Source organism: Lacerta agilis, chromosome 13 (genome assembly GCF_009819535.1).
Source record: "Lacerta agilis isolate rLacAgi1 chromosome 13, rLacAgi1.pri, whole genome shotgun sequence".
Taxonomy (NCBI): domain Eukaryota; kingdom Metazoa; phylum Chordata; class Lepidosauria; order Squamata; family Lacertidae; genus Lacerta; species Lacerta agilis.
In genome coordinates, this window is record NC_046324.1 from 19850973 (window position 1) to 19875012 (window position 24040).

The window sequence follows — 24040 nt, forward strand, 5'->3', positions numbered from 1 at the left end:
AATAACAATAATTACCACCCAACTTCAGTGAAAGTGAAATTTCAGAGAGAAACTAAGAAGTTCTTACTCTGAACAAACAGTAGAGGCAAAAACTGTTTGGATTTACAAAAATATTCTGGGCAGGAGTGCTCTATGCATCCCTAGTTAAGTGCAATAGTTTCAGTATCTTCTAACTAAGTATTTTCCAGCTAGCCTAGTGAACCTTAAATTTCATGAATTGCCCTTAGGCCCTTTTCTTATTTGTGTGTGTGCGTGTGTGTTTTAAAATCATGATTGCTTTTTATCCCTTTTGCTTCAAGAAAGATGTGATGTCATGGCTTCTAATAGGCTTAGTGTGTTAATGACCTAATTGACTCCTGTCTTGTTTGGATTAACGTTTTTGTGCCTAAGAGAGGAGAGGGTGGGGAAACCCTAATCTGCTGTGACACACAAAAGAGCCTATTCCTTATGACATGGTTTGGGGACCAGGTGATCTTGGAGCACTTTAGAATGCCTCATTAGAATGGCACCCATCAGTGCAGGCAGGAGTTGGCCAGGATTCCATAAGAGACCTTTGGTTCCAGAACTTGGAATTTAGGCTGTCGCATCTAGGCACAAACTTAAGTTATTCAGAGCAGAAGCTGAAAAATATATATAAGGACATGCTTTTCATGCTATGAAAATTAATGTGTATATTTGTATGAGGAGGAACTGGAAAAAAAAATCTCAAGAATTTTAGGGTAAGCTGTTGAAAGAGCTTTGATGACCAGCACAATTTATCTGAGTGGTTTTGTACAATCTACTTCCTTGTGATGGCACACATGACAATGTTTACAAGACAAGCATGTGTGACTAAAGGAGTGGTAAGTGTGTGCATTGTGATGTTATATTTTGAAATGTATTACTAGATGGGAAGACATAAAATACAGGAGATAAAAAGGGGGAATAAGCTTTGCAAATAAATATGTATATTGAACCCAATGCATTTCAAATATCTTCTTCATAACTAGGCATAAACAGCTTGAGTCTCATTTTTTCAGCTCTGGCAGAATTGTAGTTTATGGAGTTGAGAATTTGATGTACAAACCATAGTTCTGTGTGCATTTATATTGCTGCAAAGGAACGGTCAATTGCTTGCAATTATTTTGTGGATAATGGAAGTGACCAAAAAGTGGCAATCTTGCAAATGGATTCTATCACTTTGCAGAAAAATTTGGTTGGGGACTATTAAGTGTTAAACTGGCATAAACTGATTGATTTCTTTTTTATAAAGACTCTAATTGGTGGATTCTGAAACTGCTATACAAGTTACGTTACATTTATGGGAGAAAAGAATATCTCAGGTATTTACTGGGGCTAAGGATGACATTCTTGTTTAAGTAAGTGTAGCTAAAGTAAGCAAGTGTGACACTAAAAGAAAGGCATGCCTTCTTAAATTAGCTATAAATGTAGTGTTTTCTCTAGGAAATCTGACGTACCTTCTTAAGGTCTGTTCCAAAGGTCTCAGATGGTGATTTAAAGTCCCATTACCTAGAAAGGGCTTCTTATAAAATGCGGCTCAAGAGTGTGAAACAAGGCAGATCATCTTCTGAGGAAATGCAATAATTTAATGCTCATGACACCAAGCTCATAAATTACTCTTAAATGTGCAACTGCCTAAAATTTGGCTCAACATTCTTCATTTAAAGCCTCAAGTCGTACTCCAAAGAGAGGTAGGAATTTATTACAACAGAGTAAACTATTTTTAAGAAGTGGGCTAACTTTATTTTTAACACACTTCTTTCTGCATAAGCAAATATGAATGCAAACAATGCATGTTTCTGAGCTAGAATCTTTTTTCCTTGGGAACCTTGTAATTCTTTGATAACCTGTAATATCTGCTAGAAGATCGGTAGTAGTGAAATAATTTTTCATTATAGCTCTTCTCCTGTAGTGCACAGTGTATGTGTGTTTGATATGTTCTAGATTGATCATGTTCTTCAAGGCTGGTCCATTACGACCTACAAGGCCCTGCTCCACCAACCTCAGCCTGCCATTAGCCAGCCCCCAGCCAGCCCCACCTATTGCCTTCTTACTTATATCCAATGCAGGAGGTGCCACTGCCTGTCAGCTTCCTCCTTAATCTCAGTGTTGCTAATCTAGAACTCATTGAGGAAAAACTAGAATTAGCTGGCTCTGCATGCCATTGACTGACTCCAACTGTTGCTGGGCTCTTTGTCTTTGGCCTTCCCAGTCTGTAGGGAACTAGGCGGTTTTTCAGGTATGGAAGGCCTAATTCATTTAGGGCTTTAAACATTAATGTTAGCACCTTGAATTGGGCCTGGAAATGAACTGGCGACCAGTTCAAAACGGGTTATGTGAGATTAAACAGAATCCCAGCCAGTAATCTGGTGGTCGCAATTTGAACCAATGGAAGTTTCCAAGTCATCTTCAAGGGCAGCCCCACGTAGAGTGCATTGCAGTAATCCAACCTGTAGACACAGATGATCCAGAAATGAATCTAAGATTGCCCAAAGGACTTTTACCTCTAAATTTGTAAGCCTATAACTGCATTTCCAACATAGTGCCAGAAAGTTTGAAATTAAAATACAAAATTTTGAAATTTCCAGATAAGGTTTAGTATCTCCCTGCTCCACTCTCATCCAAGGGTCCAGGTATACATATTCAGGTATCAGCTGTGGGCCATTTCCCCAAACACTTATTAATTGTGACCACATGTTATTCCAGCATTAAGTCCTCTCCTCCCCGTGTATTTTTAATGATTCTCTCTCCACCATGTTATTTTTTTTCCTGTAGGTTTAACTTGGCTTGAAAAACCCATTGTTATGGCCAAAGGCTGCACATACTAAAAATAGAATGCAATGTAATGAAACCTCTATTATCCCATATTAGGAAGTATCTGTTGAAATATTAACGAGTGCATTTTTTGATGACAGCTTGTGCTCGATGTATCACGAATTCAGTTTATAGGCTGTGGAACTTTCAACCATCTTGGATGCCCATATGAAATTCCCTTACACCATGCTAAATCATTTAAGAATCTAATAAAAAAGGCACACCGTTTTTAAACAACTCCCCACTCCCCAATACCTTTGGCTTCTTATTAAGTGACAACACTAAATAGCATAATTTATTGGTGAACAACTTTAGTGGTCCAGGGCTGCAAGTGTAACACAACTCCTGTGGAGGGCAGTTAGAGCCAGGGTGGTGTGGAGGTTGCTGTTTCTGTTCAAATATCTATTCAGTGTGGAGTTCAGTGGATGAGCCTCCAGCCATGATGTCTGTGGTCTGTCTCCACCAACAGAGGCAGCATGCCTCCATATGCCTGTTGCTGGGAATCACAAGTAAGGAGACTGCTGATCCGCTTAGGTCAGGGGTCAGCAAAGTTTTTCAGCAGGGGGCCGGTCTACTGTCCCTCAGACTTTGTGGGGGGCCGGACTATATTGGGGGAGGTGAACGAATTCCTTTGCCCCACAAATAACTCAGAGATGCATGGACACATTCTACTCATGTAAAAACATGCTGATTCCAGGACCGTCCACGGGCCAGATTTAGAAGGCGATTGGGCCGGATCCAGCCCCCGGGGCCTTAGTTTGCCTACCCATGGCTTAGGTCCTGCTTTTCAGACTTCCCTTATTTGTTTATTTCCAGTTATAGGCTGCTTACTATCTAGAGATGCCAAAGTGGCATCTGGTTGGCCATTGTGACAACAGGATTCTGGACTAAATGGGACATTGGCTTCATCCAGGTGGCTCTTCTTATGTTCTTATGAGATGGGAACATAGAAGTAGACTTCTACCAAGTCAGACAAATGGTCCATCTAGTTTCAGTACTGCCTACACAGGCTGGCAGTGACTCTCCAAGGTCTCTCTTAGCCTTATTAGGAGATGTCAAGAATGGAAGCTGGGACCTTCTGTGTACAAAATAGATGCTCAGCCACTGAGCTACACCTCTTCCCTTATAACATTAGGGTCTATCCCATAGTATGTGAGATAATTATTTCTCATCCAATTGTGGAAAACTTCTGAAAGTGAAACTTGTAGGCAATCTCTGCCCCACCATACTTTGGTCAAATAACATATTTAAAGCACATGGTTTCCCTGAAAGAATCTTGGGAACTGCAGTTTACCCTTAACAGAGCTACAATTCCCAGCACTCTTAACAAACTGGAGCAGAGGCCTGTGCCTTAAATGTGAGTGTGACATTGGTTACATCTTGGTAGGGCAGATGAGGGCCAGATAAAAATGCTTCACAGTCTTCCCCCCACCCCCAGGGAACCAGTTTAGCCATCTCTGTTATGAATATAGTACCTGGGCTCCAAAGAAATTATTATGAGAGTATAGCATCCACGTGGGCAGAGAACACAACCTTGTGTTCGCGTGGAAGTTATAAAAACACAATAAACACTATTAAATAAGAATATAAAGCAGCATTTTAAAATATAGTAACCAAGATTAAAAATAATAGCTCACAGATATAAAATAGTTGGCAAAACCTGGAACTGAAAAAGACATCTTGGCACCTGGTCCAGGTGAGCTTTCTTGGGGAGAATATTAGAGATCCAGGGAGCCATGCCAGAGAAAGACATATTCTTGGCATCATCTGCCTCATATTTGAAGGTAGGGTTATATAGAGAAGAGCTTTAAAAGAAGACCTTAATACTTATGCCGGTTCATGTGGAAGGAGGTAGTCAAATAGCTTAGAGCTTTGAATGTTAAGATTAGCATGTTGCTTGGAAACAAATCAGGCGGCACCAGCATAGTCCTTTTAAAACTGGCAGGAAGTGTTCCACAAACCTAGCCCCAGACAGCAATTTAGGTTCTGTATTTTTAACCAAGTGGAGTTTCTGCAGTCTCCAAGGGAAGCCCTGTTTGTAAATGTAAAAACTCAGAAGGTTGAGCCAGGGAGGAGGGAAGTCTTAGGCTTATATAGCCAAAAGTTTATTATATTGTTTTATGAAAATGGTATTATGTTTGAAAAAATGTAAAATTAATAAAAATTATTATTTAAAAAAACCCTCAGAAGGTTGTGCAATTGCACAGATTCAATTTTTAAAAAGAAAGGGAAAAAAAGAATATGTTTTGTATTGCTGCTGCTTCCTTTAGTTACTTGGTCAGCACTCTGGGGACACTCTCAGGGACACTTTGAGAAGTTAGAGGGTGGTGAGCAAAGGCCCCACCTCCTCAGTTTCCCACAATGGACTCCTGGCAAGTTCCATGGCTGTAACCATCTTTTCCTACACACACACACACACACACACACACCAATAAGTTGGCAAGAGGGATGAGGGCAGAACTTGGCAGCTCAGGTTGCTGGTTGCTCATCCTCTACCTTAGTCATTCTGATTACTTGGGGTTCTTAAGCAACCTGAGAGCTAGTATTGAATTATCTCCAGTGGAGCCATCTCTCTCTCTCTCTCTCTCTCTCCACTTCATAAGGGAAGAATGCTGAACTTGCAGGGTCAGTAGGAGCTTAATCGTATAGCTTGGCTGTGTAAATTGACATCTCCTTACTCAGCAAATCTGCTGCCTGGGTAGTCCAAGGTATTTGCTTACATTACTAGGGATTACAGTGGAGACTACTTGTTAATAATGCAGTTGGGGAGTCTGCCCCTCCCCAAGAGTTGCAGCTGGGATCCCTTCTGGACTGTCTGTTGCTGGTGGGATGGAGAGTGGGATGCCAGCTACTTATTAGTAGTATTAGTAGTAGCAGCAGTCTATGTGTTTAATAATTCCCTGACAGGGGCTCAAGGCGGCTTACAGATAAAATAGAAACAGCTAAAAGCAAAGGGTGTGTGTGACAATTTAATCATATCTATCATCTGTCTATCTATCTATCACACACACACAATATCACTTAAAACATATACCGTATTTTCCGGCGTATAATACGACTGGGCATATAAGACGACCCCCCAACTTTTCCAGTTAAAATATAGAGTTTGAGATATACTCGACCACAGATTCTTCACCCGGCGTATAAGATGACCCCCGACTTTTGAGAAGATTTTCCTGGATTAAAAAGTAGTCTTATATGCCAGAATATACAGTAAATAATTACAGTGAAACATCACGGCAACAGCCCTTTCCTTCAAAACAGCCACTTCTCCAAAACCTGTCGGAATAAGAAAGTTGTCATCTGCCGGTAGAAAGACAAGGAGGGAGCCACAATGAAATGTACCCAGTTTACTCTGTACTAGGGCTTATTTCAGGATGCTAAGGCTGATTGTATCATGCAATTGGTTAAATAAATACGAAATAAACCTGGGAAAACAGTGCAAATCCCCACTTGGCCACCCAGTTCAGTGGGGTGACTTTGGGTCAGCCACAAATTCTTAGCCTAATCTACCTCATAGAGGTGTTGTTGAGGATCATATGGAGGGGAGGGGGCCAATTTGAGCTCTTTGGAGGAATGTGATTATAGAATGAATGAATGAATGAATGAATGAATGAATGAAAGTAAGTTTGCTACTTCTGCTTTGCATAAGGAAGGACCCTCATCTCAGTGGGTAGAGCATTATCTATGCATGAAGAAGGCTGCAAGTGTCAGTCCCTGGCATTTTACCCAGCTCTGCAACATCACCATTTGAAAGAGCCTTCAGTAATTATAACAATAATTTATAACAATAATTTATTATTTATACCCCACCCATCTGGCTGGGTTTCCCCAGCCACTCTGGGCGGCTCCCAACAGAATATTAAAAACACGATAAAACATCAAACATTAAAAACTTCAGATTTTGATGCTTGTTATGTACATTTCTCTGCCAGTCGGTCTGCTTGGGTTTAATGACTTTCATGCTTACACTTAAACATCTGAGCTGCATGGCTTTTAACGCCCGTTTGGCTATTTGTTTATTTTAGCTTGGGGTTTCATTGGCTTCACAGAGGGAATACCATTCCAAGGTTCATAAATCAGATGATACCAGAGGATAAAGGGGAGATGTGCTGTTGTGGCTTCAGCCTTCTTCAGTGCTGCTGGAGGTTTTCAGAGAGCTTCCTTCTTCAATCTATAATGACTGGAGGCCAGGCCAGTCCAACATAGGCCTGCAGGATCATTTTAGCCCCACTCAAAGAATTCCAAATACTCTTGTTTGTGACCATTTCCATCACTCTGTGGGAACATCTAAGGTCTGCCCAAGTCCCTGAAAAACATGGTTGAATAAAATACAGTCTGAGCCTCTGCATCAGTGCTGATCTTTATCCCATTTGATGGAGGATCTGGGATCACTTTCCTCCAACTTCATTGTAGCTTTGGATTCTTGGGGTCACTTCTGCCAGCTGTCAGCCAGCCCAAAGTGGTTTAACAGTCAACCTCTCTTCCCAGGAAACTCTGTACTAGGGCATAGTTCAGGATGAGAATTGTAATTCTGGGAGGGGAATAGCGGTCTTAACAACTCTCAGCCACCCTCAACAAACTACAGCTCCCAGGATTCTTTGGGGAGAAGCCATGACTGTTTAAGGTGATATCATAGTGCTTTAAATGTATGGTGTGAATGTGGCCATTCTTCCTCTTTTAGTTTGACACATTTTTTTTGAAGGCTTGCTCATTGCCAAGCACAGTTTTCTTTTCTTTTCTTTCCTTTCCTTTCTTGTTGTGTCCAGCTCCAGCCGTACTTCATAGCAGTTACTCTGGTTTATGAGACCAGAATAACTCCCTCTCTCCCTCTCTTTCAAATAAAGAAATACAGTATAGGGCTTTAACCATGGAGAATAGGTTGGTGGGAGAGAGAGGCGGTGGGAAAGAAGAGTGCTTGAAGAAACGTTCTGAAAAATTCCACAGAACTCTCCTCACACTTGCATCATCTGGTGAGGAACAAGTGGGCATTGGATGCAAAGGCACTCCGAATGCCAGCCGTCATGGCTGCCAACTCCCAGCATGCAGCTGTTCCTCTTCTCTTCCAGTTTGTCTCAGGTTAGTTGCCAACCGGCAAACCTTCTCCCACCTCAATAATGAAAATCTTTTGACAGCCAGCATCAACGGACAGCTCTTGAGTTTTCCCTCATACTGGGTCCTGTGAAACACTTCGTAGCTTATGAGCCAGGAGCTGGCGGTGGGGGTGATGTGAGCAGCAGAGAGGGGTGGCAGTGTTGGAGTGAGGTTGGACGTGCAGCTCTTTCAACACAAAACGTGAAGCTTCAGCCCTACACTTGGAGAGCCCATATTCTGCTAAACAAGGTAGCGAGCCATTTTGATGACTGCCAAGGGAGACGAGAGACAGCACTGCCAGGTTATCAGTTTGGAATCCTGGTTCTGCAGGCTTTAAAAAGATTTTAAAAACTAACTTTTTGCTCAGAATTATTGTATGGAGGAGGGGGAGAAACTTCAGCTGTATTTGCTTGAACCCCTCAAATTTATCAATAACTGCAGGAAACATAGGGCACATTCAAAGCATACATTTAAAGATATACTATGATATCACTTTAAACAGTCATGGCTCCCCCCCAAAAAAGTTTCTGGAACTGTAGTTTAAGGGCAGCGATACCTCGAATTCCCTGGGGAAACGGATTGACCGTTAAACCCCTCAGAGAACTGTCACTCTGTGAGGGAAACAGGGGCCTCCTACCAACTCTCAGCACCTTTTACAAAATATGCCTTTCAGAATTATTGGGGGGAAGCCATGGCTGTTTAAAGTGGCATCATAGCAACTCTTTAAGACTTGCCTGGGCATCAGTACCTCAAATTAGAGGAGGATTGGGGGTGGCAGCCCCCCTCCCCTGATGACTGTTGGAAGGCTGCATGGGGTGAGGGCAATATTTGGCCCCAAAACCTCTATTGAAACCCCACCCCTGGCCTGTATCTCATCCCCTGTGTCTGTTGGTGGGCCCTGTGCCTGGCAGAAGAGGGTAGTCTGGTCTCCAGCTGTGCATGGCTTTTGTTTCATTTGGCTGCCTATTCAGATCCACCCTTGTTCAGTGTTAGACTTGCAGAGGGGATGGGGCAACCTGGCTGCCCCCTGCCCGGGCAGCTGTTCATAGGGGAAGGTTATGGGGTGTGTGTCTGTGATTTGGGTTAAATTAGGAGTCAGGCGTGGGACTTAAGGGGTTTCATTAAGGGCCGACCTACTTTTCTTGTAATTCAGTCACGGCAGGTCACAATTGGAATGACTGAGCAATTCTGAATTCTCGTAGGTATGTATGTATGTATGTATGTATGTATGTAAAGATGGATAAGTGCAAAGGGTATTGTGTATTGTACAGAGATCCTTATTTCCCATGGCTGCAGGAGAATTACGTCTTGCGACGCTGATAAGGCAAAAGTATATGCTGTCACTGCCAGGCGACTAGGCCCAACACTCACTTGAACAGTTTCTGGCAAATCCTATAATGTTTAGCAGATCTTAGCAAGCTGCTTTTCCTCAATAGCGCTTATCCTCTGCTTCTTAAAACTGGCAAAATTTATTGCTGGGTAAGAACCGAAAAGCATAAATACCCATCTTTTGAAGTGTAAAAGCTTTGTTCAGCCTCATTCAACTTCTGACTCCTGTATACATTTACTGTAGATTCCTGCGTAAATCATTAGGATTTTTGCCAGTCCATCGTACTAACTGTGAGAACCAGGGTGGTAAAAGGAAAAGGATTTTTTTTCTTTTTCTTTTTTTGGAGACTGGACAGTTGGGATGGAATAAACTCATCCTCCTGGGTCAGGACTGCACAACTTGTCACCTGCAACAAACACAGCCCACAAACCATGTAATGAGGGCCTGTTGTCTCATTGTTTTGGCTTATTCAGGATGCTTCCAGATTTGAGTTTATTGTGGGATCAGTGCTTTTCATGCATGCAAGTTTTTTCTTTCTTTTGCAATGTCCATGCATGCATTTCTCTCTATTTAATCCCAGTTGAGAAAAACCTTTTTGTGCCCACTCTTTTTATGCCATGCATTATTTTATCACATACCATCTCACTTGTCTTTTCTCTAAATTAAAAACTCCCAGACACTGCAAACTTCCCTCATTGACACACAGTGCTTGGTAATAACCCATGTTTATCGCTAGTCTGAGCTACTAAGAGATTTATTCTGGGTAACTGGAGACGGCCTCTCTCTCCCTTGAACCTGGACAAACCAGGTCTGATTCGAGTGGAGGTGGCCTTGCTGATGCTATGATGGAATTAAATTGCTAACCCTTTGCTAATAGAAGCCCTCCGACTTTGTGGAAATTTGCTGCTTCCTACCCCAAACCTCTGTGAATATGGTGGGCTGTATTTCTGGCTTAACAATAATCTATATCCTGTTTTTTGAACACACAGAGAGAGAGAGAGAAGGATGAGGATTTGCCCAGGCAAGCCTAGTGGGATTAAGCCACTGGTGTGTAAATGGTTGTTATTCATTACTATCTCAAAAAAAGGTGAATATATGGTAGATCTTTATCACAATAGGGTATTTCCACAACATGTATTTTTTTCTCTTTGCTTCTGTGTGTTTCTCTTTTTCAGGAGGAGGGTGTGTGGTGGCGTTCAATTTCTTGTCTGTTGCTTCAGTTTAGAAGTGGGGGGAGAAAACTATATTGAGTGATGATAGTTGGTGCCTCAGGCAGAAAAGCAATATAGCAGAACGGTTGCCAGACAGTTTGACAGAGGATGGACTGGATGTGAACAAATGCAGGCGCTGACGAGACAGAATGGAAGTATGAATGAGCAGAAGGGTATTGGTTTCAGGTGTGCCTTGAGGGGCCCACAGTGGCAGCAGAGGCCATGACCGTTTTATTATTTAAAAGATCCTTGCTCAAGGGAAATTGGCAGCCTGTTTTGAGGCAATGAATAGTTTAATAGTCTGGTTAGGAAGGCAGAATCATAGAATTGTAGAGTTGAAAGGTCATCTAGTCCAATTCCCTGCAATGCAGGAATCTCAACTAGATCATACACTGTCAAACAGCTCATTCTGTCAGAAAGTTATTCCTGATGTTTAGTTGGAATCTCCTTTCTTGTACCTTGAATGCTTTGGTTCAGGTCCCAGCCTCTGGAGCAGGAAAAACAAGCTTGCTCCATCCTCCATATGACAGCACTTTAGATGTTTGAAGATGGCTATCACATCTCCTCTCAGTCTCCTCTTTACCAAAGTATACCCAGTTCCCTCAACTGTTCCTCATAGGGCTTGGTTTCCAGACCCTGGATCATCTTGGTTGCCCTCCTCTGCACATGTTCCAGCTTGTCAATATCCTTCTTAAATTTTGGTGCCCAGAACAGGACACAGTACTCCAGGTGTGGTCTGACCAAGACAGAATAGAGCAGGACTATTCCCTATAGCTAAACTACTCTGGGGAATTTAAAAGAGAATGTACCACTGAATATGGACTCATCAGAACAGTTGTAGGAGCCAATGGAGATACTTCACCCAATTACTAGCTTGAGAAACCATGATGACTTGGTATATATGGTTGGAAGCCATGTCAGGTGTCACTGGTTCTCAGCCAAGTTCATGGGTTGTAGTGAACTAAGTTATGTTTAGAGCAGACACACTGAAAGTAATGGGCCTAGGTAAGTCATGTCTATAATTTTCAATTGGCTAAATTCTCTCTCTGGTAGCGTAAGGGCTCCAGTTCCTAGTGGACAGATGACTTTGAATGTGGTACAACAGAGGAATCCAATGCAACTATTGCAGTACAGTGGTACCTCGAGTTACAAAGGCTTCAGGTCACAAACTCCGCTAACCTGGAAGAGTTACCTCGAGTTGAGAACTTTGCCCCAGGATGAGAACGGAAATTGTGTGCCGGCAGTGCAGCAGCAGCAAGAGGCCCCTTTAGCGAAAGCACATCTCTAGTTAAGAACAGTTTCAGGTTAAGAACGAATTAAGTTCGTAACTAGAGGTACCACTGCAGTGGAAACTTGTTGCTTCAAAGTTAAAGCATCAAAGGAGAATATTTAATAGTGCTAGAAAAGATGTTTGAACATGTTGTTTGCTTTCTAGAAAAGAAGAGGCAAAAAAAGGCAAAGCTTACCAATGACTGGAGAGAGCGGAGGAATGCTATTCGGCTCACAAATGAATACACAGTGGAAACACTCGTGGTGGCGGATGCTGATATGGTCCAGTACCATGGGGCAGATGCTGCTCAAAGATTCATTCTTACTGTGATGAACATGGTAGGTTCACTTGGTTTCCTTGAGATGTGTCTGCATTCAAAACTAGTCCTATGTTTTGATGCTAAGTTTTTGTATTTGAGTTTGACCTCTTTATTCATTTTGATATGAAACATCTTCTTGCCTCATGGGTTTAGGGGTGGGAAATAAATTTTATTTCAATGCAACCCTACCTAATCTGCATTTCCCCAAACAATACACAAGCCAAAATGCAGCTATCCTTTGAAATTAGTACTCCTCCAAATTCTGTGTACAAAATTCTGTGTACAAAAATGTGTGTGTTAGGGGAAAATGTGCCTAAGAATGCATATATCGAAAATTGCATACAAAATTGCATAATTTTAATGAAAACTGCTTTTAAAAACGTGTATATTAGGAGAAATGCGCACTAATACACTGATAAATTTTCATGAGGTCTCTTAAATAAAAATTGCAAAGTGATGCAGAAATGTGAACTGAATTTAAGATGGGGGTAGGGATGAGAAACTAAGTGAAACTAAAATGGACAGATTTTCCCATCCCTATGGGTGGTTTGTTTTAGCTCTGACAAAAAAAAATTAAAAATGGTTGCCTCTGCAAGAATTCTCTACCCCAGCTTCCTAACACAGCATTATAAATGCCCTTCAGATTGTGTGGTATGTTCTACCACCTGCTTAGCCTGCATTTTTGTAAGCAGATTCTGCTTGAATTCTCTGTAAAAAAAATTATTCTTGTTAAGAGCACCAAAGAAGAGAAATTCATTAGGCTGCATCCAGTGCTAGCTCTACTCAGAACAGACCTGCTGAAGTTATTGGAGACTGATAACTTCATTTATTAACTAGGACCATATTATAAAAAGTCAGAATGCTCTCCTTCCCCAGGAAACTGAGGGTGCCAAGAGTATGGGACAAGTTTATCTGCAATCCTTGATGTGTCCCCCTTTGCACCCCTTTATTTTTGGCCACTTAACTGAATGGCTGCTGCTCCTATGCTAGGTAGGATCTGCTTAGTACCTCTGACAGTGCAAAAAAATAATAATTGCCTCCCTTGCTTCTACTAACTACCCACCCTAATGTTAGTGTTAAATTACAAAAGCTTTGCATTTCAAATTGTCAATGAGGGCAATGATGAACTTCCATCAAGGCTTAAGGATGCAAGGAGTCATGGATGTCTTCCTATGAATGTTGATAAATGTTCAGGTTTTGGCCTTGCAAAGTTTAGTTTCTTCTCTATTCTAACATGGCAGGACGAACAGCTGCTTCTAAAAGAAACCAGAATGTTAATTTTGGCATGTATGCCGGGATTTAAGCAAATAGAGCATTGCTGTCAGGGAGGGGGGGGGGATTTATTAATTTGGCTCCTTGCTGTAAGGCATTACATTTACAGTCAAACCACAAAGTAAGACTTAAAATGGCATATTAGCACACACATTATATTTATAGTTTTTTATATATATAAAAAGCTAGGATCTGCTTAAAGCAATTTAATATCTGTTTGTTGGGAAGGAAAGCCAGCATTACAAAATATGGTTTTATTTTTGCAGCTGCTGAATGAGGATATGAATTTGGGGTGGAAATAGATGCAACTCAAAAGAAAACAAAAATAAAAATTATTTCAAAAGACACAGATTGGATGATGAGCTCCTAAAGCCAAATCTCTGCTTTAAATGTCTTTTAAAAGCTTTGAACTGTGCCTTAAGACAACATTGACTTATGAATATATTGTTTAAAAAAATTAAATGTCCCAGGGAAACCATTATGGAGAACTCTAGGTGCTTGGTCTAGACCTGAGGGTCAGGTTTTGGTGGTGATGAGTGCTTTCTGTGAAAGAACTAGCATATGGTCTGGCAGAATTATGTAGTACATTCCACCTGGGACCACAGGTGGAGAATCTCATAATTCTGAAAACTCCTTGCTTTAGAGAGCAAGTTCTAACAGCTGTCTCCCTGATTTGCTAGTTGTCTGTGTGCTTGTGTTTGGCTTTTTGCTGCAGTCCAGATATTTGGGTATATTACCACTACCAACCTTCAGCATTGGTATGCTGACTGGGGTTGATTGGATTTGTAATCCCAAACACAGGAAAGCACCAGGTTGGAGAAGGCTGGCTTGAGGCATTTGAACAGGGCTGTCTAGCACATGTGCCGCCTGGGTGCAAAGATCTGCCCAGCGCCCCCAAATTTAGTTTGGCCATCCCCAAATTAACTTTTATTTACCTTTTTTAGGGGAGGGCAAACTCAAAAGTTGTTAAGCTTTTTTGGGAGAGGAAATCGCTCACCTGTAACAACAACGCAGCGGGGGAAAAATGCTTTTGTTTTCTGACTCGTCAGGAATATTTGACACTATGGAGTATCAGAGCGACGGAGGAGGTGGCCGCTCCATTGCTTTTCACTGCTGCCTATAGAGAGGGCCAGTATACAGTAGGTATACGTTTGGCGCCCCCCAGAATTCGGCGACCGGGTGCCCAGCACCCCTTGAATCCGCAGGTGAAGATGGCCCTGCAATTGAAGGCTGCTTGGCATCTGTCTATCTCAGGAGACAATGGAGGAGTGCACCTTTAGGGGTGAAGTCAAACTGTTGGAGGACTTGCTGTGGTTGCTGAGATGGGAGAGACATGTTTTTTTGCAGCTGGGGCAGGTGAAGGTGTCCGGTTGTGTTGCTGCAGATGCAGCATTGTCTTTCTTTTCTCTGTTCTGCTCCCAGTGGTCATTCCTCCTCTGGTCGCTTTTGTGAATGCACAACCTGTCTGTCTCGAGGATTTTTGGTCTTTGTAACACATCATATACATTGAGGATGCAGGATACATAAAAATAATAGTTATTACCCACATCATATTGTTTCAGCCATCCAGGAAAAGGGGATGGATAATGTGATGTTAAAAATCCTTCTTCCTCTCACATCAAACTTCCTCTCACATCAGAACACCAAATGGTGCCTCAAGGAATAAAAGCATTACTCCCAAAATAGAGATTAGTGTATTTTGAAGAAAAGAACAATTATTTCCGCATACAACTCTGCCTCTAAGATGCATCTGCAAGTGGAAAGACCAGGCTTAACAGGGTGATTTAAAATCCAAAAGGAAACTACAAAGGGAAGCCCAACTTTATTCAAAAAATCTAACATATAAACTTTCCTTTTTAATAATGTTCAAGGGATCACTAATTTCATGTTACTGCTTGCTGCTTCAGGAGGCTCTTAAATTAATGGTTTAGCAACAGCTGCAGCCACACTAAGAATATACATTCACAATTTCTTAAGTCAGCCTGTGGTCTTTCTTGAAATAGAGGCAAGTTCATTTCAAAACCAAGAAGAAAGTATATATTTGAAAAGTAATTATTTAGGTTAACCAAACAGCAGATTATTTTTAACATCACTGTTGCATAGATTTCAATATCTGGGCATCCTCTTACCACAAAGGTCTTAGAAAGTCACTCTTAAATTGTAGATCTGTTCTTCCATTAGGTACATCTGAAGATGACCAAAATTTGATATAGTTGGATATACTAATTACTAGTTGAGTTGCAGGCTCACAAAGCTAGCATTATTTGTCACTATTTTGGGAAGAGCAGGGTTTTCCTCTTGGTTGCTCAACAACCTTCTGCCAGCAAAACAAGTATATTGTCAGGCTCACATCCCAGAATGCGATAACAGTGGCACTTACTTCGGAGTAAGAAACAGATCTTTCTTCAGGCACAGTATGAACAGCAGGTCCAGGAGTGGTGAGGGTATATGAGGAAGATTAGTGATCCACAATGAGTGACACACCTCTTCCTCCAAGCTTGTAAAGGGTGAGTCTGCTGCATGCGCACCTGCGAATTCCTCCTAGGCAGGTGCAACTGATCCCACCTACAACAGTGACATTTCGTTCATGGTGACAATGCTGTGTCCTGTCCCACTGCCTCCAGCTCCTCTTGTTCAGCGTCTTCCCGCTCCCTAATGAATATCTGCACACCTCAGGAGTGGGGCAGTGAGGAGAGCCAGTAGCTCTGCTTCCCCATCTGTGACACCTGGAGTTACAAGGGGCAGGTTCCCATCCTTCATCTCCTGGTGCCTGTTACCCTGCCCTCCATCAGCTCTATCTCCATCCTCCTCCTCTGCTGTTTAGGACTACAGTGGCATGCCTGATCTTGATGGGACTGAGGGATTCATGGCATATACTGCTATGTGACTTTAACGTAGTGCTACAATGGACCCAAGTCTTCAACTTAAGGAACAGAAATATCATTATGTCCACATGATGCCCTATGTATTCAGGCATCATTTCCTGTCCTCATCATTAGTCTTTCCTAATGTTGCCAGGCACCAAGCCCAGTGTGGACCTCTAAGGCAAGGGAGTGCAGCCAAGCAGCTGGAACTCACCCGGCTCATGAGGCAGGAAATTTCCAGCCACCACTGCCTATCAGAAGCCGTCAGTGTTTATTTCTTTAAGCATATTGTAGGTATCAATACCTGTTAAAGGAATACTTTCAGCTATTAGCTAGCTCAGAGACAGTCCATCTTCTGTATTCTCAGGGGCTGTTCTAATATCCTTACAGTTGTTCAGAAGCCAGAAGTGTACTTTGCAGCACAAAATGAACTGCTAGGCATCTATGCTTACTGAAATCTTTTAGATCCACTGGGCATCCCTTTCTAGATTGCTCTGCGGGTGTTGGCATTGCCCGATAGCAAGCAATCAAGTTACAGAAAAGACAGATGTCTCATCACAACACCATATTCTAGGATTTACGCAACACAAATTTGTGCTTTGAATTTAGCTCCCTTTGTTAGTGGAGAAGAGCATAATTCGAGATGTACAGAAGATGCTTAAGATTTGCAAATATTTCTTGTTCCTCCAATTTTTGAATGATTGATATATTCTAACATGAGGTATCTGTGCAATCAAGGAATGGGAAATACAGTTATGGGCTTAATTACATATCTGTAAAAGAGATGAACTGTCTAGCTGGAATGTACAGTCTGGAGATAACCATATAAACTAGTTTCCTGCGGTGTTTTTGAGATTTCTAACTTAAGATTGTGCCATTCTGTACTCACTCATATTTCTGTTCTCTTATACTGCACATGAATAACTCAAGGAAATTGCTTTTCCATTCTATTTCCTGAAGTCCAGAATGCACCATTATTTCATTTTGCTTTCTGACAGCACTGTTCTCAGTATTTTTGACCTGCACAAACCACAGTCTTTCAACTTATTTCAATGACTCTAAAATTATATTTTAACCTCAGTGTTCCCTTTGATTATAGTGCCCAACCATCCATTTCCCTCAGAACCATCTATCTTTTTTTCCCTTCAGCTGCCTTTTCAATGCCTGGTGTTTTGTTTGGTTTTAAACCCATATATGAATTTTCTTTTTAGCCCTTGGAGAGCTTATTAAAAAACATTGTTCCTTCTTAGGAAGAGCTGTCTGTGGATATGCAAGTTATCAGATGAGTCAAATTTAAGGAACATGTGCTTAGCATTTGTGTACATAAGAGAGCTGGTTTGGTTTACTATGTCAGGGCTGGCAGACGTGGAGTCAAATCCTAGTTCTGGATTCACAAGGAAAGGCATAATATTTTAAATCATGGGTGGACACTCTATTGCACAGGAATCACAGATTGCACAGGCAGAGGAGTTTGTAGAACTCTGAACACAGGATGTGGGCCTGTGAGGCTGCAACAAATTCAGGCTCTAGTGCTACACTTCTGCCTGACAAAAAGCACTCCCCCACCAAAGCTATTGGGGTGGGTGCACAGACTTATTATACAGTACCTCACAGCAAAGTAACACTTTCTCTTTGACTTAATTTGTGCCATAGATGGATTTAGGGCAGTGTAGGTGGTTCCCCTGCGCAGGGCACCAAGCTGGGAGGGGGCACAAAATAATGCCATCACCCCTTATATTTATATGGGTACCTACTGAGAAGATCCACAATAAAGCAACTGTATGAAAATGAATTATTGTGAAAATAAAAATATGTTTTGTGAGGAGGAGGAGTCCAATTTCGCCCTCGCTCAGGGTGCCATATTACCGAATTCCATCCCTATTTGTGGCACAGTTGCCGAAAAGACTGTGGACCTCACTGTTTATTTATTTATTATTTAATCCTTCATTTAAAATCTTAAACAGCGTTCATAGTCTGGTGTCTTAGAACTTTGAATTAGTTGCTGGTTGCTAGTGAGTTGTGACTCAAACCTGGGTTACAGTCTCTCCCAAAGTGCATTGCCCCAGGGCTACAGCTGCCATTTTCATTTATTTTAAAGACAAGGAGAAAGAGAGGTGAAGTAAAGTAAGCGGATTGATTCTTGTCAGGCAGAAGTTAGGTTAGGGAAGGCCCATAGCTCAGCAGTAGAGCATCCGCTTTCCATGCATAAGGTCCCAGGTTCAATCCCCGGCATCTCCAGGTAGGGCTGGAGTGTCCTTGCATGAAATCCTACAGTGCTACTGTCAGCAGTGTGGACAGTACAGAGCTAGGTGGATCAATGGTCTGACCTGCTTTACCTGTAAGGCAGCTTGCTGTGTTTCTGTAAGGCTGTTGTAAGAACTACTCAGATATGTGCATGAAGCTATTTGCTTGAAAAATAGTATGCAAGTTATTTAAGTACTGTTAATGGAATTAAATTATTTGTACTTGTGGCAAGTAGTTTAGTATGTTAGGTCTTCTTTCAGTGGAATGATATTCTGAGCTTGTTTTCTGTTACTGCCTTTGTTCAGGTGTACAACATGTTTCAACACCAGAGCCTTGGAGTTAAAGTCAATATTCGAGTGACTAAGCTTGTCCTTCTTCAAAGCCGTCCTGTAAGTTGGTGACAAGCTGCTGTGGTGGTGTTTTTATTTTTCTCAAAACAACTGTTTGAAATTGTGACTTTGATAACCATTAAATGGTAGATGGGTTAAATAAAACAGCAGTGGACAGATCTCAGAGTTCCACAACCCATGTGCTGTAGCCATCTTTGGTGAGGTTTCCCCCCCTGAAGTGAGCAAGTGCCAGTTTACCTGAAATTGACCTGGATCCACTGGTGGGCTGCAGTTAATTTCTGCCCCAAGTCTGAAAGCCCACATCCTCGTATTGCGACATCACATGTAGGCCAACTTTCCTTGGTAGATTTGCCTTCCTATCATCCTTAAGACTGACTACTTTTGATTATATGTATATATGCTCCTAGGCAGAGCAGGGTTAGAGCAGAGCCTGGAGAAATCTAGTGGAGTAGGGATGGAGTGTGGAGAAATCTGCCAGGGCACAGGCACTGCCAGGGCATAGGCACAACCATGGCAGAATCTGGAAACCAGGGACCAAAACTAGGGTAGACCCTGGTGGAGTATGGATAGAACTGTAGAGAATCTATAGGGTCATGGGTGAAGTTTCCCCAGAAATGATTTTACAGATCCCAGTGCTGGTTACTAGATAGAACATGACTTTAATAGTTGGGCTGCTAAAATACTGCTTGGCAATCTTCATCCCATTGTTCCCTGTACTAGTGCAAAGTGAAAATGCATCCCCTCTGCTTTTGCAGCAGGATTTCTTTCCCATGCAAAGTGGTCCTCTAGTCTAGGCAGCCACCTCCGTGAAAGCTAGCCCTGGTAGAGTTATTCCTCCAGTCCATATTAGCTGTCCATATGTTGTCCATATTACTCTGTCATGAAAGATTCTTGGTTCATGTTCTACTGATGGTCTACTCATTGCTTGCAGATTTGCCACCTGGGTTTATACCCTACCTGCTTTGTGTCTCTTCAATTCCTCTTTGTTTCCTGAAGGCCAAGCTGTCCATTGGGCATCATGGGGAGAGGTCCCTGGAGAGTTTTTGCCATTGGCAAAATGAAGAATTTGGTGGCGCAAAGTACCTTGGAAATAACCAGGTGCCGGGAGCACGAGATGACACCCCTCCAGTGGATGCTGCTGTCTTTGTCACCAGGTAGTGATCTTAATTCAGATTGATTGATCCCCTCCAAGACTGGCTTTTTTATTTCAGGTGTATCCTGCAACATGTTCTTGACACAATAATAGTTGCATTAGTGATGGTGGACTTATTTTGCTTTAGTTTGTTTTGTGATGCTTCCTCAATGCTACCACATTATTTCTGCCTGGAAGGGCTATAGGACATCAAAAGCGTGACAAAAATACAACAGAACATTTCTGGTATGAAAAGTTACCGGATTTCAGCAGGACATTGCAGGATATGCACTGATTGGAAATAAAGCAGTGTGATTGCCCCCAAACATTTGTGGGCATAAGTAGTATTAAAAGTGGGACTGTTTATGTGGTTTTGCTACTGATAATGGCCAATGCTTGATAACAGTGTTGAGCATTTAATAAGGATAAGTGATTAGCAAGAAGCCCATTGTGCCAATAGTTCTGCCATTTTCACTTTCCACTAGGGCAGCGCAGAAGCAGCAAAGAGAAGTCCAGCTTCTTTGGACACAACACAGAATGAAACACCCTGCCCAAGTCCCCAGTGAGGAGCAAAGAGTAAAGGGATATCTATTGCAAACAACACTCTGGGATAGAGTAGGCACTGCTTTAAGATCCTCTTTCCATCTCTCCAAATGACAAATGACAGCATCTTGCCCAAGAGCCTATCAAAACCTAGAGCCAGTGAGAGTCATCAGTGTGTTCCTCTAGTCTAGACATTCCTTTTTATTGTTCATTCATGATTATCTGTGCTCATGATTGAACCCTGTAGCTGAGGTGTGATTGGATTCTCTGATTTCTCTCCCCACTTCGATGTGAGCTATAACACACACTAAAGCACACTATATTGTTGAGAGGGGCAGCAAAGGTCCAGTACCGGTATTTTACCTATTCTCCTTCCTTACCCACTGGGTTGATTTACCAAATGGAATGCCACATGTACTTCAGCATTTGGAGCAGCTAGTCACACAGGGAAAACTTGGGACACCCTCCAAATTATATGGATTTGGAGAAGTTTACAGAAGTAATAATAGATGGGGCGCTCCAGCTGCCACTGGTTTGGATAACAGACTCAAAGATTAGCTAATTTTGTGAGAGAATTGGGCACCATACCAATGCAGGGCTTCAGCAAAACCACATCCACCCTGCAAAATAAGCCAGCACTATGTTGCCACAACCTTTCCCTTCCTGTATATCTCTTTGCTTTTGTTTTTTTGTCCTGTTTGAACTTTCCCCTGCATAGGAAAGGACAGTGTGTCAGTTGGAAGATTTCTTGGCTCAACTCTTTTTGGTTTCTATGGCACAAAAGTTAGCATTTTCAGCTAGGTGCTGCAAGCTTATTCATTAAATGTTGGCTTTCAAAGTGCATGTACATGTCCCTGGATGCTCCCCAGTGTGTCCAGTTTGGAAGGGCTAAGCCAGGGAAAAGCAGGAACTGGTTTTTCAACAGCTGCAGCTGCTACAGTTAGCATAAGAACTAAGCTCTTAAGGGTCAGCCTCTAAAAAGGAACTTTTTTCTGGATTTTGTACGGCAGGCTATGTTTGTTTGGGCAGTGGAGGAGCCAAATGCAGCTTATCTCTGGGACGTTGTGTTTTAAATTTCTATTTATGTGATTGCATCCCACCTTGATATCATGCTGTAACTTAAGAAAAGCCAAGACAATCTTCTCCAGCATCCTGTTCTCACAAATGCCTCTGGGAAGTCCAAAAATGGAATTCTCCCCAACTGTGATTCCCAGCAGCTGGTCTTCAGAGGTATACTACCTCTAACACTGGAGGTACAACACAGTAGTCACTAGTAGCCGCTGATAGCTTTATCTTCCATGATTTTGTCTAATCCTCCTTTAAAGCCGTTGGTGGCCATCACTGCCTCTTGTACGAGGGAGTTCCATAGTTTAACTATGCACTTTGTTTAGCTGAAGGGCAGTATATTATTATTATTATTATTGTTATTATTATTATTATTATTATTTTCACCTTTGCCCATTGCTTTCTGCAAGCTGTCCTGAAGCTAGAGGGTGGGGGCACAATTAAAATGATTTTCTGATACATTGTTTTCCTTATGACAAGATGTAGCGTGCTTGAGGAGAAGGATCAAGGAAAAGTTTTCATAGGGCTGTGCAGAAACTACCCTGAGATATTTCCCAAATCTTATCAGAAATTCTTTTTTTGCTGCCCTTGAAGTTCCACAGATGTTTCTCTTCTGCAATAATTAAATTCACCTCAAAATGTCAGTTCTTGTGAGATTTGCCAGTAATTCTATGCTAATTGCTGAAAAAGAAACTTTATTTGATGTGCCCCTTCCTTCCTTCCTCCCTCCCTCCCTTCCTCCCTCCCTCCCTCCCTCCCTCCCTCCCTTCCTTCCTTCCTTCCTTCCTTCCTTCATTCCTTTCTGCCACACCTCTCTACACTGAGCTCCCTGTATCTTATCTCTCTCCCTCTGCGCTGGCTGCTACTGGATCCTATGTAGAATAAGGCAGCTTCCTTAAAAATTATGTCCTTCACTTGTTGTCTGAAGTGGTAGAAGAAGAGTTTGGATTTGATATCCCGCTTTTCACTACCCAAAGGAGTCTCAAAGCGGCTAACATTCTCCTTTCCCTTCCTCCCCCACAACAAACACTCTGTGAGGTGAGTGGGGCTGAGAGACTTCAGAGAAGTGTGACTAGCCCAAGGTCACCCAGCAGCTGCATGTGGAGGAGCGGAGACGCGAACCTGGTTCACCAGATTACGAGTCTACCACTCTTAACCACTACACCACACTGGTACAGCCCTCTTTACCACCACATTCAGCTGTGTGCATATATATGGCCTCTGAGCCATTCCATCACAGAATGTGGCTAGTGGTGGACTGACAGGCCATGGTTCAAATCTTTGTTGTTATGAGCAATGGCCAGCAGATAGGCCAGGGATTTTGCCAGTGAATCAAGTTAAGATTGTAGATGTGGAAATGCATTTTTGTAATCCTCTCACACTCTTGCACATGCAGACACAATACACCCAACTATAAAAAGCTAGGACATTAGGGAGAAAGGTTTGGCATAGTTTTGTAGGCTACTAGTGGAGATTAGTGTAGACACAGCTCATAATTCTACCACCTCAGTCAACCTCCCCATTCTGCATAATGTAAATACGCAGCTAGCTGGCTACATTTTCTTTTTCTGCTCCCCTTCCCGCTGCCACTTTAAGAGCTCCCTGGTGGACTGTTTGGTGTTGAGGGATAAGATGATTTTGCAGTCCTGTCAATCAATCACAGGTGGCTAATTTTGCTGCACTGTTTTCTAGTGTGGAGCAGTGGCATTTAGAGGGGAGCATCCAAGGAATTGCCTGGAACCACCAGCTCCCATTGTCATAATTTTGGTACCAGAGTGCAAGAGGGAGAAATGTCATGATTTTATTTGCTAAGCTAGCAAGCCCCTTAGGGGAAGAGGCTTTTCCAGCCGTGGCCTCCCGCCACTTACTCAAAGTTCACAATAAAAGCATCTGTTTGATTTACCAGTTTATATAACATAATAAATCCTTAAATAAACTTCTGTCGAGCTGGCTCTGGGAACTCCTGTGAGGGTGCTTGCGCCAGCTGGGTCAAGAGCAGAATGTCATCAGCTGCCTTGTGGAAAGGCTTGTATTTCAAGCATTTAGATGCAGTAGAGCAGCCCTGGATTCCTTTGGTTCACTGGTAGCAGCTTAAGAGTTTCTTTTGCTTCAGCCTGAATTAAATCCTTTTTGATGACTCTCCTGAAAGAGAAGCCTGGAGATGGCTTTGGGAAGAAAGAAAAATGAGAGCAATGGATTGACAGTGTGCATTTAATAAATTTTAGTTATGATGCATTGAATCACCAAGGGTAAAGATGGGCAGAGCATGGTTAGTGCACTAGGAATGGATCTGGAAACATTTTAACTGTATGGTCAAAGTTGGGGTGGAGGGATTGGTTCTGCAAGTTTGCAGCAAAAGCTGGCCTTGGATAGTGCCAGCTGGATGTCACACCAATATGCCTCCCTTCCCGATCCCTGGAGCAACTGTTTTTAAAAACCCAGCCAGATGGGTGGGGTAAAATAGTAATAATAATGCTTTATAAACATATTAGTAGTTTATTCCATTTTATGAAACAAACAGCATACAACAGT

At 42.2% G+C, this 24040-nt stretch overlaps 1 protein-coding gene across 2 annotated transcripts in view; it reads left to right on the plus strand.

The window, feature by feature from the left end:
• Nucleotides 1-24040, plus strand: part of ADAMTS17 (ADAM metallopeptidase with thrombospondin type 1 motif 17) — a 158899-nt gene that overhangs the window by 16331 nt on the left and 118528 nt on the right. For both annotated transcript variants that reach the window (XM_033166477.1, XM_033166478.1), the window contains exons 4-6: nt 11885-12057; nt 18724-18807; nt 19765-19922. In XM_033166477.1, coding sequence (XP_033022368.1) covers nt 11885-12057; nt 18724-18807; nt 19765-19922 — 415 coding nt within the window. The remainder of the gene's footprint in view (nt 1-11884; nt 12058-18723; nt 18808-19764; nt 19923-24040) is intronic.